This window comes from Neopelma chrysocephalum, unplaced genomic scaffold (genome assembly GCF_003984885.1).
Source record: "Neopelma chrysocephalum unplaced genomic scaffold, ASM398488v2 Primary Assembly neopelma1_123, whole genome shotgun sequence".
NCBI classification, from domain to species: Eukaryota; Metazoa; Chordata; class Aves; order Passeriformes; family Pipridae; genus Neopelma; species Neopelma chrysocephalum.
In genome coordinates, this window is record NW_020897785.1 from 1,859,230 (window position 1) to 1,876,145 (window position 16,916).

Sequence of the window (16,916 nt, forward strand, 5' to 3'; positions counted from 1 at the left end):
TAACATTTCAAGCCAAACCAGCTCTTACCCCGTGATCTCACTTCAGCATTTCAGAGCTGAGACGAGCCTTGGTGCGGTTAGGACAGGGTTTAATTGTTTAATTTTAAGCTGTGCTCAGCCAGGCTTGGACGTGGAGCGGAGCGGGCGACACGTTCCCAGACGGAATTCTCCATAAACAAATCTTTAATTCATGGATTTGGGGGCAACAGAGGAGGTGCAGAAAAAGCGCCTTTAGTCTTTGCAGTGGGACTGGGAAGAATTGTCCAGGTTGGGAAAGATCTCCAGGATTGTGGAGTCCAACCGTTCCCCCAGCACTGCCAAGGCCACCACTGAGCCGTGTCCCCAAGGGCCACATCCACAGGGATTTGAAATCCCTGCAGGGATGGGGACTCAACAGCCTCCCTGGGCAGCCCCTTCCAATGTCTGACCACCTTTTCTATGAATAAATTCCTCCTGCTGTCCAACCTGACTCTCCCCTGGCACAGCTTGAGACTGTTCCCTCTCCTCCTGTCCCTTGTTCCCTGGGAGCAGAGCCCGACCCTTCCCTGGATCCATCAGGGAGTTGCAGAGGCAGAAGGTCCCCCCTGATCCCTCTTTTCTCCGGGATGAGCCCCCCCAGCTCCCTCAGCCGCTCCTGCTGCTCCATCCCCTTCCCCAGCTCCGTTCCCTTCCCTGGACATGCTCCAGCCCCTCCATATCCTTCTTGTCTGAGGGGCCCGGAGCTGCCTCCAGCAAACCCTCTGACTGTTCCCCACTTGGAAAACATCAAGAAGCCCAAAATCCCAATTTCTTTCAGATCAAAAGCAACTTGAGAAGTTCGTTTTCTTCTCCCCTTCTCTTCATCCCCCAGTTCCTCTTCATCACCCAACCCCACCCCTGGTGTTTGGCGTGTTCTCCACCATCCGCCAACTCTCACTTCGCTTCTCCCTTCCACCCCTTGGGATCTTCCAGGGCGGCTTTTGTCCGGGTCGTTCCCAAAAAATGGGGTTTGAGGCAGCTCTCAGGGCGCTGGTCTGGCTGGTTTTGGGGTCTAAAGGGGTGAAAACCCCACTTGTGCTGCTTGTGGAGAGACCTGGACCTATAAATGTGGGGTTAGTGAAGGCTGTGAGGCCAAACCGCTCCTTCTGCACCAGCAAGTTTGTGGCTAGAGCTGCGTCTCCATGAGAGCAATTCCCTCGGGAAGAGGGAAGAGCTGCTGCTCCCACTGGTTTTGCAGTGATTGTGGAACTCGAGTCGCTCCAGAATTTAGAGATTTTAGATTTCTGCTTTATAGGATGAGTGAGATCACACCTTGTGTCCTTGTGAGACCCCACCTGGGGCACTGCCTCCTGCTCTGGGATCCCAAAATCAGAAGGATGTGGAACTGCTGGAGTGAGTCCACAGGAGGCCACGGAGCTGCTCCGAGGGCTGGAGCTCCTCTGCTCTGGAGCCAGGCTGGGGGAGCTGGAGGGGTTCAGCTGGAGAGGTTCAGCTGGAGAAGAGAAGGATCCAGGGAGAGCTTGGAGCCCCTTCCAGAGCCTAAAGGGGCTCCAGGAGAGCTGGAGAGGGACTGGGGACAAGGACCTGGAGGGACAGGACACAGGGAATGACTTCCCACTGGCAGAGGGCAGGGAGAAATGGGAGATTGGGAAGGGATTCCTGGTTGGGAGGGTGGGGAGAGTCTGGTCTGGAATTCCCAGAGAAGCTGTGGCTGCTCCTGGATCCCTGGCAGTGTCCAAGGCCAGGTTGGAGCAACCTGGGCTAGTTGGAGGTGTCCCTGCCCATTGCAGAGATGATCTTTAAAGTCCCTTCCAACCCAAAGCATTCCATGATTCAGTGTCACAGGTCACCACGTGGGCTCCCAATCCTTCTTGGAATCCTGTGGGCAGGGATAGGAGCCCGGTGGTGTCCCTTGGACAAACCCTTTCCACGGCAGAGCCTCCTGTCTCCCTCAGCTGTGTCTACAGGACCTGCAGCTCTCACCCAGCGCTGCCCAAATCCATCTGGAATTAAACTGACCTTTCAGAAGCTGTGAATCCCAACAGTTTATGGAACCGTGAAATTCCCTTCGGTCCATCCAGGGCGTCGCTCCAGGATTATTAAAGAAGTTTTTTCCTTTTTTTTTTTCCCCTCTTTGTCTCCCTCCCCTCTCCTTCCTCCGCCCAGATTGAGCTGATCCGAAGGGATTACGTGGCCAACGGGGGCTGGGAGACCTTCCTGTCCTACGAAGACCCGGAGCAGGATATTCTGGTCGGGCTCCTGCGCCTTCGGAAGTGCTCCGAGGAATCCTTCCGGCCGGAGCTGAAGGGAGGAGTCTCCATAGTCCGGGAATTGCACGTCTATGGGAGCGTGGTCCCCGTCAGCAGCCGGGATCCCTCCAAATTCCAGCACCAGGTACTCCAAACCCTCCCTATTTTCCCTCCCCTCTCCTCACAGAACCTGATTTAACGTCCAATTTGCTCATTTGACATCCGTCGTGCCTTTGGATTCCCTTATCCCAATTAATCCTTGTCCAGCAGCCGGATTTCACTCCTGGAATCTGAAAACTAATTCCAGGTGGACGGAAAGTAAGATTTTATTTGATCCTTCCCCATTTTTTTTTCTGAGGAATGTTTACTGGATGGATTCTTCCCACCAAAACAGAAGGAATCCAGTTTTCTGCTTTAAGTGCCTGGAGAAGCTGCGGACTCCCCATGCCTGGAAGTGTCCCAGGACAGGTTGGATGAGGCTTGGAGCAACCTGGGATGGTGGGAGATGTCCCTGCCCGTGGCACTGGATGAGCTTTAAGGTCCCTTCCCACCCAAACCATTCCACGATTCCATGATTTAGTGACACTCACATTGGCTCAGGCAGTTTTTTTCCCTTCGGAGAACGTGTCGTGTGTCCCTTAAAACACGGGAATAAAGGGACTGGGAAGCTGCTTCTCGTTCCTTGCAGTGACTTGTAGGAAAATATCACATTACCCTGCTGCCGCCTGGGACGTGTCGGGGCTTGTGGGGAGCGAAAACCTGAATTAAATTGAGGTTCTGAACCCTTTAGACTGAGCTTTCCAAAACAATCCCGCTCGCCTGGAGCGCTTGGGGGGGGCGATGTTTTAAATTAACTTTCTTGGAAAGGGATTAATCTTTGCCCTGGGGAGGTGCATTAAGACGTGGTTTTGGCCGGAGGAAACATCAAGGGGGGGAAAGAAAAAATAAGGAAAATGGATATTTCCGCCGTGAAATCATTAAAAGCCGTCATCCAAAATATTGGGGGGGGAAAAATCAGGAAGGAAAATAAAGGGAATCAACCAAAAGCGGCCGAGCACGAAGGTGGAAACGGCTGGAAGTTGGAATTCCATGGCGGAATTCCATATTCCTCGGGTCAGTCAGAGGCTTGTTCCTCGGCCAGGTGGCAGTTTCTGATCAGAAGGATATTTTGGGATGAAGATTCCTGTGCGTTCCTTAAAAAGGCCTCTGAGCGTTGAGCGGTTTTGTCTTTTGTTGTTGTTTTTTTTAATGAAAAGAATTGAAATTAACGAATTTTTAAAACAAATTAAAATTTAAATCACGGCGGCCGCCCTGGAAACCAGATGAAGGAAGAGCCCTCTGTAATTCCTGCATCCTGGTGTTTAGGAGGGAATGAATCCCATCAGTTATTCCCAGATATAAAGGACAACAGAGGGGTTAAACTGAGTGGGAAGGCTTTTCCCTGTGCTTCCAGGAGCGCTCCGGCCGCGGGAGGTTTCCTGCTGTAAATGCAGGCACGGAGCTGGTGCAGGGTGTTAACGTGTTTTCCTGCGGTTCCTTTGGATTTGGCATCTCCTGTGGCACGAGCTGAGAGCGGGAGAGTGGCACGGAGTTGAGGTCAGCCCGGACCTGTGAGGGAATGTCGTGAGAATTCATCCTGGAATGAGCAGGGAGACAGTTCCTGACTCCTGGAGGGGGTGGAAATCAAGATGACGAGGTGCTGAGGGAACTTGTGGATCATGGAATGGTTTGGGTTGGAAGGGACCTCAAAGCTCATCCCATTCCACCCCCCTGCCATGGGCAGGGACACCTCCCGCTATCCCAGGTTGCTCCAAGGGAATCCAGCCCAGCCTTGGACACTTCCAGGGATCCAGGGGCAGCCACAGCTTCTCTGGGAATTCCAGACCAGACCCTCAACACCCTCACAGCCAACAATCCCTTCCCAATCTCCCATCTCTCCCTGCCCTCTGCCAGTGGGAAGCCATTCCCTGTGTCCTGTCCCTCCAGTCCTTGTCCCAAGTCCCTCTCCAGCTCTCCTGGAGCCCCTTTAGGCTCTGGAAGGGGCTCCAAGCTCTCCCTGGATCCTTCTCTTCTCCAGCCTGGACACTCCCAGCTCTCCCAGTCTGGATCCAGAGCCTGACGTTGGATCCAGCCTCTTCCAGTTCCTCTCTAAGACGGAGTTCAGGGAACAAAGGAGTTCCCTGGGAATCTCGGCACTCAGGGAAGGGTCTCCCTTCCCCTTCCCTGCCTTTTCCATCCCCAGGTTCCATAAAAATCCCTCTAAATGGATTCTGAGTGTCCTTTACCATAAAATCCCAGGATTGAAAGGGACTTTAAAGCTCATCCCATTCCACCCCCTGCCATGGGCAGGGACACCTCCCACTATCCCAGGTGGCTCCAACCTGTCCTTGGACACTCCAAGGGATCCAGGGGCAGCCACAACTTCTCTGGCAATTCCAGCCCAGCCCCTCCTCACCCTCCCAGCCAGGAATTCCTTCCCAATCTCCCATCTCTCCCTGCCCTCTGGGAAGCTGCAGTTTCAAACTGCAGGATGATTTGCCATCAGTGGATTTGACTCCATCCCGTTCCTGCCGTGGACAATCCAACCCCGGAGCTGCCCGGGAATAATTTCACCATCAGAAAAAAAAAAATCCCTGGATATCCAGCAATATTCCCAATCCCAGGATCATTCCTGCGCCAAAAGAGATGAATCTTTTAGAACTGAGCTGGTGCTTGTTCTGACCTTGCTTCTTCTTTCTGTTTTTACAGAACTTTTTACCTTTTCTCCCTGTCATTTCTCCCTTTACAGGGATTTGGGATGTTGCTGATGGAGGAGGCGGAGAGAATCGCCAAGGAGGAGCACGGGTCATGGAAAATTGCTGTGATTTCAGGTACCTTTTTTTATATATATATTTATATATAATCTCTACCTTAATCTGAAAATAAACCCGCTGGGAACATTCCCGGTGTGAGGGAGAAAATAATGATCAGCTGTTCCTTCCTCACGGAGTCAAATTCCACTGTGGGTTTATCCAGACAACCCTGTTGTGGTGAGAGGACGATCCCCAGGGATCCATCCCAAGGGCTGAAGGACAAGGATTTGTGTCACCACGGGGGTTTCCCTCTCCCAGATCCCATTCCTGACCTCGGCTTGATCTCCCGGAGAGCTGCTTTCCAGAGGGAGGGGGAAAATTGCCAGCCTCCAATTCCAGAGCCTGGAGGTGCCATCATTTGTGGGCCAGAGGAGCTTTTAGGATATTTAGGCATTATCCTGGAGGAGGGAGCTCGGGAAGGAAGAGCTGCAGCCCTTCCTGCTCCTTCATTCTTGGGGCGAGACTTAAAAGCCTCCTCAGTTTGTTTTGTGTCTTAATTTATCTTATATTAATTATGGCAGCTGGAGGAAGCTTTTCCAGGTGTATTGTCATGGAATATCCTGGCTTGGAAGGGATCCACAAGGATCAAGTCCAACACAGGACACTCCAATTATCCCACTAATCCCTGTCTGGACGCTCCTTGAGCTCCTGGAGGTTTGGGAAGTGCCCATTCCCTGGGGAGCCTGTTTGGTGCCCAACCACCCTCTGGGTGGTAAATAATATAGATTATAATAAAATTATAATATAATAATAGAATATAGATTGTATTACTGAGGAAACAAGAATTGCATGGGGAGAGAACCCCTTGCTGGCAAAAAATCAATGTATGGGGGTGGATTTAACAGAATAACTGTAATACAGACCTTTTTTTTTTTTTCAAAAAAAATAATCATTTCCTGCTGTCCCACCAAAAATAACCCCAAAAATCAGAGATCCACAGCTCTGATCCAAGCTGCTGAACAGCTTCTCTGTGTGTTCCCAGCTCTGTAATTCTGGATGTTGAAAAGCCAAAGTGGATCCTCTCCAAGTCCTTGTGAGTGGGGACAACGTGCAGCCAGGAGCCAGAGGCTCCAAGATGGTTTTATATTCCCTGGATTCCCCGTTTCTTGGCTGTTTAAGACACGTTGTGGCTGCCCCTGGATCCCTGGGAGTGCCCAAGGCCAGGTTGGAGCAGCCTGGGATAGCGGGAGGTGTCGGGGTTGGAATGGGATGAGCCTCAATGCCCCTTCCAACCAAACCATTCCAGGATTCCATATCCAGTCCTGTTTCCCTGCATGGGATCAGTTTGAACCGGGAATTCCACATGGCTGAGAAATGCCTGTGAGGAAGGAGGAAGGTGAAAGTGCCACTGGGTTATTTTGGGGTTGCTGTGGCATTCCTGGCTCGGGATCCCTCCGTGCCAAGGAACATTCCTTCTGCCAGGAGTGGGAAAACATGCGGGAATCCCTAAAAAATGCCTGGTGAAAACACCAGGGTTCCCAGTTTTAGCTGTGTTTTTGGTGTGAAGAGGGAGTTCAGGGTCTCGTGGGAAGTCTGGCTTTGCTGGATGCACAGTTTGGGGCCTCCTGCTAAAAACCTCCTCCATGCTTCGGATTTTCATCCTGGAGCACAAAAAACATCCTGCAATTTGTCTCTGAATGCAGAGTATTCCAGGACCACAAAGTTTTCCAGCTGTTTCCTTGGAGATGCTGAATTGCAGCTCTCCCGGTGGTTTTATCTGGAGTAAAAACGCAGCCAGGAATTCTGTCTCCATTGGAGAGTGAAATTTTGGGTTCGAAAGGGTTGTTTGTTTTTTTTTTTAATCTGGGAACCCATTGGAAAGTTGTGTCTCTCCAGCACTTTGCAAAATGATTCCTTCAAAAAGAAATACGTGGAATTTTGAGATAGGACAACAACAACCCCCAGCAGCTCCAGGTTGGGCCAGAGGGGCTGGAGAGCAGCCAGGCAGGAAGGGACCTGGGAGTTGGGATAGTCAGGAAGCTGAACAGGAGCCAGAGTGTGCCCAGGGGGCCAAGAGGGCTGATGGATCCTGGCCTGGATCAGGAATGGTGTGGCAGCAGGAGCAGGGAAGGGATTGTGCCCCTGTGAGGCCACCCCTGGAGTGCTGTGTCCAGCTCTGGGCCCTCAGCTCAGGAAGGACATGGAGGGGCCGGAGCAGGGCCAGGGAAGAGCAACGAGGCTGGGAAGGGACTGGAGCACAATTCCTGTGAGGAGAGGCTGAGGGAGCTAGGGGAGCTCAGCCTGGAGAAAAGAGGGATCAGGAGGGACCTTTTCCTGCCCCACAACTCCCTGCCAGGAGGGGGAGCCGGGTGGGATCGGGCTCTGCTCCCAGGAACCAGCAGCAGGACAAGAGGGCTCGGCCTCCAGCTGTGCCAGGGGAGGGTCAGGTTGGATATTAGGAAGGAATTCTTTCCAGAGGGAGGGATCAGCCCTTGGAATGGGCTGCCCAGGGAGGGGGTGGAGTCACTTCCCTGGAGGTGTTTAAGGACAGACTGGATGTGGCATCAGTGCCATGGGCTGGGAACCACGGCGGGGTTGGATCCAGGGTTGGACTCGATGATCTCGGAGCTCTTTTCCAACCTGGCTGACTCTGGGATTCCGGGATTCTGTGATCTCCCAGCCTGGTGGTGCTGCTGGATCACAGGTGGAAGGAAACTCTGCTTCTCCTACCTTCACCTTTTGCAGGCGGGGGAGAGGAAAAAAGGGTGTTCAGGACTTACTGAAGGTAAATCAGATGCATCCCAGGGTGTTAAATTCACCTGGAATGCGGAATGTTCAGGGGGGAGAAGCTGAGCTGGCACATAAATCAAAGGGGCACATTTGATGGGACCTAAGTAGCCTCATTTCCTCCTGTAAAAACAGCCCTCTGGCCACCCTGGAAGTGATAAATTACCGGAGTAAAACAGCATCCATGGGATGTTGATTCATGGGATACTCAGGACTCCGGGGTGGGGAGGATTGATGGGGTCTGGGAGGGCTCCCTGGAGTTTTGCTTCCAGCCCTGGTTGGTTATTTTTAGCCCGTCTTGGTGGCTGTTAATAAAAAGGAAGTGGCCCGGGATAAGTGGAAACACGGGAATGGTAATGAATCGACTCTCTGGTGTTTGTCTGGCTTGGATTGATGGGAAAAAAAATTAATTAGGGGGATTTGGAAGAAGCCAAGGATAAACCTGGAGTAGTGTGCCGTGTGAAATCCTCCAGTTCTTAATGAACTGCGATTTTGGAGGTTTTAATGATGTGGCGGCTTTGAAAACAGGCTTGATACTGAATTAACTGGGATTTTGGGGCAGGCATGAGCAGGAATATTGGCTGTCCTTAAGCAAGGACAATCCTGCACAAGCATTTTGCAAGGGTGTCCTGGTAGGAAGCTTTTATGTATCTATAAATGTTACATATATATATATATATATATAAAATAGAATCAGCCAGGTTGGAAAAGACCTTTGAGATCATCAAGTCAAATATATATATAAATATATATATATTATATATTATTATATATATTATTATATATAATATAATATATATTATATAAATATATATATTTATATAAAGGCAAACCCTCCACAAAATCTGGATTGAGCAGGAGTTGGATGTTTGGGGAATCCCTCCTGCCTCTTCCTTCCTGGACAAACCCTTTCCCCATCTCAACCCAAACCATCCCTGAATTTATAAAACCCAACCAACAAAAAAACCCCAGACAACGAAAAAAACCCAGACAGCAAAAAAAAAATCCCTAAACAAACACAAATTCTGAAGTTGCATCCTGTAGGAATGATTTATAAATCCGATTAATGACGGAGTGAAGGTGATTTCCATCCCCAGTAACACCCCGCGGTGTAAATAGTGTTGAATCAGAGCAAGAGCAGCTTCCAGGGGTTTGAAACTAATCCCAGGGATTCTCTTTCCTGGGAATCTTCCTCCCTGCCCTGCCCACATGGGGTGATCCTCTTTTCCAAGGAGTGGAGGTGCTTGTTCTCAGCCGGAGCTCGTGGCGGTTCCATCCCCGTCGTGTCCATGACCCACATCTGTTTCCAGCCCGGCTTTTCATCCAGGAATTTACTCCTGGCTTAAGGCAGGTTTATCTCCAGAGGGCTTCATCCATCTCTCAAGGCTGGTGTGAAGAGATTAATGCTGCTCCTTTTTTCACCAGCCCCTCCCTGAAATTTGGGAATCGCTCCGCACCTGGGATCGCCCTCCTGGAACAGGGGGGGAAGGATCAGAGGGACTGCAAAATTTTCCCTTAAAAGCACATCCAAACAGGATTTCACAAGTGAATTCCAGCAGTCCCTGTGCTTTTTCAGAGCACATTAGTTTCCTATGGGGAAGAAAAAAAAAAAAGGAATAGAGAGTTTCCCAGCAGAGTCTTTCCAAAGCATTTTGTTCTCTCCCGCTGCTCTCGGAGTAAACAGGTTCGGCTGAACTCGTGTCACAAGTCCCTGCTCCGAAGGTTATTTAGTGGAGGGAGGGAAAAGGGGGAAGGTACAGCTGGATTTAACAGGATTGAGCGTGGCAGTGCCTGAAATCATGGAAGGTTACTTCCAGACAAAGGAAGGGCTGAGTTGCAGGCCCACAGGAGTCGTGGCGGGCAATGATCCGGGGAATGATGCCCGGAGCAGCTGCCTCTGGTGTTCCTGGTTAAATATCCCATCATCTGGAGAGGACCAGGGGGAAAACTGCCTGGAATGGACCATGGAGTCAGTGACAAATGGGTTGGGAGTGTGTTTGTAAGGGAAGATGAGCGTCAGCAGCCAGACTGGGAAGGGCGTTTGGATTCGGGGAAATCAGGCTGGTGATGGGATGGGAAAGGATGGGATGGGAAAGGATGGGATGGGAAAGGGTATCAACCAGGGATAACTGGTTCCATAATGTGTGGGATGCCTCTGATATGGATTTAAAGCTTGGATTCTGCTATCCTGGATTATATGGGCCCTGGATGTAAAAATTCTGGGTGCGTCCTTCCCCCCAAAAATGCAGCCTCGGATCTGGACCTTTGACTAAACCAGGATGAAACATTCCCAGGAAGGTTTGGCTGAGCCAACCGGGATGAAACATTCCCAGGAAGGTTTGACTGAACCAACTGGGATGAAACATTCCTGCAAGGTTTGATTAAACCAACCAGGATTAAATAGTCCCACAAAGGTTTGACTAAACCCAGCAAGATGAAACATTCCCAGTAAGGTTTGACTGAACCAACCAGGATGAAATATTCCCAGGAAGGTTTGACTAAACCCAGCAGGATGAAACATTCCCAGGAAGGTTTAACTAAACCAAACAAGATTAAATAGTCCCAGGAAGGTTTGACTGAACCAAGCAGGATGAACCATTCCCAGTGGGATTTAATTGCCCCAAGTGGGATGAACTATTCCCAGTGGGATTTAACTGCCAAAGCAGGATAATCCATTCCCAGGAAGGTTTGACTGGCCCAAGCAGGATGACCCATTCCCATTGGGATTTAACTGCCCAAGCAGGATAATCCATTCCCAGGAAGGTTTGACTGGACCAAGCAGGATGATCCATTCCCATTGGGATTTAACTACCCGAGCAGAATGACCCATTCCCAGGAAGGAGGCGCTCCCGGGGCCCGTTTTCAGGGATCCAGCCCCGTCTCCGCAGGAGGGGGAGGTGCCTCCCTCCCTCCCCCCCAAAATCCAGGAGCAAAGTACCCGAGCCGTGCCTTGTTTATCAGAGTCGTTGCTCATTTAAGGTAATTTTCTGCCTGAGTGGCGCCTTTCTCCTCCTGTGCCGGGAGCCCGGGATTAGTATTCAGCCTGGGCTTGGGAATGGCAGACCCTGGAGGCATCACTCCATTATTCAGAGCTCCGGGGAGGCCTGAGCTGCGCTGTCTGTTTTTCCATTTTCCAGCTTTTCTAATTGCCTTGTGTGTTTTTCTCTGCCTCGTGTTGGTTTTTCTGCTCTCCCGGGGTGGGTTCTTGCTTTGGGTTTGTGGTTTGTTTGGGGTTTTTTTCCCTTTTTTTCCTTTTCAAAAAGCTTCTCCTCCCGTCCCCTCCCCCAAAGCTAAATGACACCGTTTTAAACGTGTCGGCCCCAAATCCTGAGGCGCTGAAAAAGAAGGAATCTGGGATTTTGGTGCTGCAGGACGGGCTTTTTAGGCTTGTGGAATTTAGGATTCCCTCTTCCTTTTTGGCGACAGCTGATTCCTGAGCCCCACATTCAGGGTTTTTGGTGGGATGGTGCTGCTCCAATCCCAAACTGAGCTTTCCCTTCCACTCCACTCATCCCATCTACGGGATCTGTTGGTATTTGGGATGGGATTTTGAGCCTGGAAACTGCCCTGCTGGGCGTCCTGGAGAAGGAGCAAACCCCGGGTGACCACGCGAACATCTTCTTGCCCTCCAGCCGTTTGTTTTCCAAGGGCTTCCCAAGGGCTTCCAGACTCAGAGAAGGTTCCTTTGTGTGTGAAAATCCTGCAGGGGTTTTCCTGCCTTGCCAATCTGTCTGCAAGGACTGACAAACTTCCCTCCCATCCCTTTCCATGAGCTTTCCGGGGTCGGCTCCGCTGCCTCCCCCGTTGCACCTGGAGCCGGGGAGGATGTGGGTGAAGGTGGATGAAGGACAATCCTCTGCTAAAACCTTCCCCTGTCCTCTCCTTGATGGCTCCACGTGCCCTTACTCGGAATTTGATGCTTGACATCCCATAATTAGCCCCATCTGACCCTAATCCCGCAGCGAGGACCTCAAACTGTGCCTTTCAAGCAGCCCCAGCGTGTGAAATGTGGCGGCAGATTCCGGGATGCTGGAAATCCTGGGGTCCTCCCCCCCCTCCAGAGGGGCAGGAGCTCCTGGCTGGATGTGCTCCAAAAGGGACAGGAGCTCCTGGCTGGATGTGCTCCAACAAATCCTGCTTTTTCTTTGTGTTCCCTCGAAGCTTTGTCTTCCCTCTGAATTGTCCCGGTGTCATCCCCTGGTTTTGGGGGATGTCTTGGCTGTAACAATCCAAGGAGATTCCAGTCAGAGCTTTACAATTCCCGGAAGCACCTGGGCATTGAAATTCCCAGTGTGTTCCCTCTCTTTTTGGAAGGTTTTGTCATTCCTGGCTGGGCTTGGTGGCCTCTGTGCCTCCACCTTGAGGATCTGGAGCTCAACAGGCCGACACCCGAGCGGCTCCAGTGGGAGACATCCACATGTGATCCCGGCTTTCCGCCCGGATCCGAGCGCGCCCGGAGCTGTTCCGCTTTGCCAGCTCCTTCCGAGTCCTTAATCTACCTCTCCTCTCTTTGTGAGAAGTGTTGGGATTGTGCCAAACCATCCTGTCCTGGCACAGGAATACCTCGCTTTATGCATGTGGAACATCCCTGTGGAACAGGACGTGTCTCTTCCCGTCTCGGGAAGAGCCGCCGGCTTTGCGCGTGGATTTTCCGGTGTCCCCCATTCCAAACCCTGTCTGTGTTGTCCGGGTGTCTTTCCCGTGTCTCCAGGGGGTGAAAGCCGCTTCCCTCTGAGCTTCCCAGCTCTGGCACAGGGAGCACAGGGATCACAGGGAGCACAGGGAGCTGCCTCCACACGGGCACGGCACAGGGGAGTGGTTGCACTTCCAAGTGGGATAATGGGGATTATTTATTTTACCTCCATCAGGTAAAAGTTCCTTGTCCCAACTACGTCCCAGGCTGATCCCATAGCAGGGAAGGGGGGAATTCTGCCCCTCTGCCCCCTCAGGTGAGACCCCTCCCATGCAGAGCTGCCTCTGGGTGGGATTCCCAACACAGGAAGGATGTGGAGCTGTTGGAATGAATCCAGAGGAGGCCACGGAGATGCTCCGAGGGCTGGAGCCCCTCTGCTCAGGAGCCAGGTTGAGAGAGCTGGGGGGATTCACCTGGAGAAGAGAAGGATCCAGGGAGAGCATGGAGCCCCTTCCAGAGCCTGAAGGGGCTCCAGGAGAGCTGGAGAGGGACTGGGGACAAGGGATGAGGGGACAGGACACAGGGAATGGCTTCCCAGTGCAGGAGGGCAGGGAGAGATGGGAGATTGGGAAGGGATTCCTGGCTGGAAGGGTGGTGAGGAGCTTTAGCTGGAATTCCCAGAGAAGCTGTGACTGCCCCTGGATCCCTGGAAGTGTCCAAGGCCAGGCTGGATGGAGCTTGGAGCGACCTGGGACAGTGGAAAATGTCCTTGCCCATGGCAGGGGGTGGAATTAAATGACCTTTGAGGTTTCTTCCAACCCATATCCCATCCTGTGATTCCATGGGGCCGCCACTGAGTATTCCCTTCATTCCCAGCAGAGGAATTGCAGGTATCCAACTATCCAGCGGCCCCATCCCAGCCTAAACGAGCCGGCAGAAGGAGAGGGACAGCACCGGGCACTGCCCTGTTCTCCACGGAGGGTTGGAACGAGATGATCTTTAAGGTCCCTTCCGACCCAAACCATCCTGTGCTCCTGTGATTTTATCCCGCTGAGTGGCCCTGGGTGATTTTATCCCTCACCTGCTGCTCTTTCATTCCCTGCCCCAAAGCCTGGGATGCTGGGGCTGCTCCAAGGGCAGGGACAGGCACGAGGCTGCGAATTCCTTTTCCGCCGCTAAAAGGCGGCTCCGCAAATAAAAAACCTCGGAGCTTTGGGGGCTGCGGGAGCTGCCGTGACGTCTGTCCGCGTTATCTGCCCGTGCTGGCGCCGGGAAAGCAGGATTTTGGCTTGTTCCGGCAGGATTGTCCCCTTATCTCCCTGCAGAAGGTGCTCGTTTGGGAAGCGAGGGGGGAGGGATGAGATTGAATTCCCCCCTCGCGGGCGCTCGAACCGCAAGCACATTAACACCCTTCCCTTCCCCTCGGGAATACCGGGAGCTGCTTCGCTCCCGAGGCCCGGAGAGGTGTCCGGGAGCAGGGCCGGGGTTTCGGCGCCTCCCCGCAGGCAGATCCCTGGATCTGGACGCTGCCAGGAGCTCATTTCCATGCGGGAGACGATCCCACCCCACCGCCCCCCCACCGCCCTGCCCGGGCTGCTCCTCGTGTGCTGTCAAGGAGAAAATTAACGTGGCCGCGGGCCAGGGATGTTCCACGGCCGAGCGAGCCGGGCTGGAGCTGGAGCAGGGAAGGCAGGATGGATTTGTCCATGGTGCCGCTGGAAGAGCAGGTGGTGCCGAGCCTCGCTGGGATCACCGGAGTTCGGGAGGAAGGTGGCCCCGCTTCTCCTCACCTGCTCTGCTCAGAACCCTCCCCTGCAGAGCCAGGAAAACTTGGGAGTGAGAGGGAGCTGGGATGGACTTGTATGAACCGCGTGGAAGCAGGAGGGGAGCTGGGATTAATTAGTTAATTTGTATTCGCTGTACGGATTCATCCCTTGCCACGCCGGAGCCGCCTCCTCCTGCGGTTGATGTTGGAGTGACCACCTCCAATTTCTGCCACGAATTTAGGGAATCACCAAATCCCAGCGTGGTTTGGGTGGGAAGGGACCTTAAAGCTCATCCGGTTCCAGGGGGAGGGACACATCCCGCTATCCCGGGTTGCTCCAACCCAGCCTTTGGCACTTCCAGGGCTGGGGAGGGAAGAGGAGGAGCCCTCTCAGCAAGAGGGACAACCAAGCAAACCCACGGAAAACCAAAAAGAGATTGTAAAGGGTTTTTTCCCTGTCTGGTCATTCCCACTCCTTTTTAACCACCACCAGCATTAATTTTTTTTTGAGGGTTTTGATGCTTTTTATTAAAAAGCTGCGTTATAAAGCACAACCTTGAGGTGATGGATAACACAAATTCCTGGAGCCGCTTGCTGTGTTTGCGCAGAGGGGGCGGCGGAACACCTGGAAAAGGTTTCCCAGAGGAGCTGTGGCTGCCCCATCCCTGGAAGTGTCCAAGACCAGGTTGGATGGAGCAACCTGGGATAGTGGGAGGTGTCCCTGCCCATGGATTGGATGACCTTGGAAGGTCCTTTCCAGCCCAGACCATCCCGTGGTTCTCTGATGAAGCAGATGAGGTCCCTCAGGATTGCTGAGCATTCCTTCATGGAATCACAGAATCCCAGAATCAGCTGGGTTGGAAAAGAGCTCCGAGATCATCAAGTCCAACCCTGGATCCAACCCCGCCGTGGTTCCCAGCCCATGGCACTGATGCCACATCCAGGCTCACCTTAAACACCTCCAGGGAAGTGACTCCACCCCCTCCCTGGGCAGCCCATTCCAAGGGCTGATCACTCTCTGTGGAAAGAATTCCTTCCTGATATCCAACCTAACCCTCCCCTGGCACAGCTGGAGGCCGAGCCCTCTTGTCCTACTGCTGGTTCCTGGGAGCAGAGCCCGATCCCACCCGGCTCCCCCCTCCTGGCAGGGAGTTGTGCAGAGGGATGAGGTCTCCCCTGAGCCTCCTCCTCTCCAGGATGAGCCCCCCCAGCTCCCTCAGCCTCTCCTCATGGGAATTGTGCTCCAGTCCCTTCCCAGCCTCACTGCTCTTCCCTGGCCCTGCTCCAGCCCCTCCATGTCCTTCCTGAGCTGAGGGCCCAGAGCTGGACACAGCACTCCAGGGGTGGCCTCACAGGGGCACAATCCCTTCCCTGCTCCTGCTGCCACACTGATCCTGATCCAGGCCAGGATCCATCAGCCCTCTTGGCCCCCTGGGCACACTCTGGCTCCCGTTCAGCTTCCCGGCCATCCCAACTCCCAGCTCCCTTCCTGCCTGGCTGCTCTCCAGCCCCTCTGTGCCAGCCTGGAGCTACCGGGGGTTGTTGTGGCCAAAGGGCAGGACCCAGCCCTTGGCCTTGTGAAACCTCATCCCGTTGGAATCAGCCCATGGATCCAGCCTGTGCAGGTCCCTCAGCAGAGCCCTCCTGCCTTCCAGCAGATCCACACTCCCCCAGCTCAGTGTCACCAGCACGAGCTGATGGTGGGACTCCATCCCCTCATCCAGGTCATCAGGAAAGACATGGAACAGGACTGGGCCCAGCACTGATCCCTGGGGACAGCACTGGTGCCCAGATCCCAAATGGATCCAGCTCCATTCCCACCACTCTCTGGGCCCAGCACTGGGACACCACTGGTGCCCAGATCCCAAATGGATCCAGCTCCATTCCCACCACTCTCCAGGCCCGGCCCTCAGCCAGTTCCTAACCCATCACAGAGTGCCTCTGTCCAAGCCTTTTCCAGGAGTATCCAGTGGGAGCAGTGTTTGAAATCCCAGAGCCCCCGGGGAAGGAACGGGATCGTGGATGTCTCACCTGCTTCGTGACTCATCCCAAATCCCCAGTCTCCCTGGCTGGATATTCCCACCTCAAGATATTCACGCCTCAAGACGTGACAAAGCCTAAACCCCACACCCGGCCTGACAAAGCCGGGCTTGAGGAACAGCCACGTTTCACTGTCCCCGTCTGTCCCCGTTAAAATCTCCCGGGAATTGCTCCGTTCACTCCTAAATATTTAATTTTGTCGGTCTGGAGCTGTTGATCCGTCAGCTCCGGGTTCATCCCGAGGCGTTGGCGGGCGGTTTTCCCCCTGATGGCGCTGGGTTTAAACCTTACCCAGAACAACCTCGCTGAAAGGAAACCTTAATTCCTAATTATTTTAAATTATTTGGCGTTGAGATTCTTGGAGAGAACTGAAATGTGGCCCGGTCAAAAAACACGGATCCCCCACTGTTTCAGTCTTGTTTATGTGGAGTGGTTTTTTCACTTTTATTCCCATATTTTGGTGTGGTTTCCTTGTTTTATTCCTGGTTTTTTTGGTGTGGTTCCTTGTTTTATTCCTGTTTATGTGGAGTGGTTTCTTCACTTTTATTCCTGTTTATGTGGAGTGGTTTCCTTGTTTTACTCCTGTTTATTTGCTGTGGTTTCCTTGTTTTATTCCTGTTTCTTTGGAGTGGTTTCCTTGTTTTATTCCTGTTTATGTGTTGTGGTTCCTT

The 16,916-nt window shown here is 52.8% G+C and overlaps 1 protein-coding gene across 1 annotated transcript in view; it reads left to right on the forward strand.

Moving 5' to 3' along the window:
- The window catches only part of ELP3 (elongator acetyltransferase complex subunit 3), a 98,043-nt gene that overhangs the window by 76,993 nt on the left and 4,134 nt on the right, over positions 1 to 16,916 (forward strand). The window contains exons 13-14 of the mRNA XM_027697768.1: positions 2,146 to 2,373; positions 5,017 to 5,098. Coding sequence (XP_027553569.1) covers positions 2,146 to 2,373; positions 5,017 to 5,098 — 310 coding nt within the window. The remainder of the gene's footprint in view (positions 1 to 2,145; positions 2,374 to 5,016; positions 5,099 to 16,916) is intronic.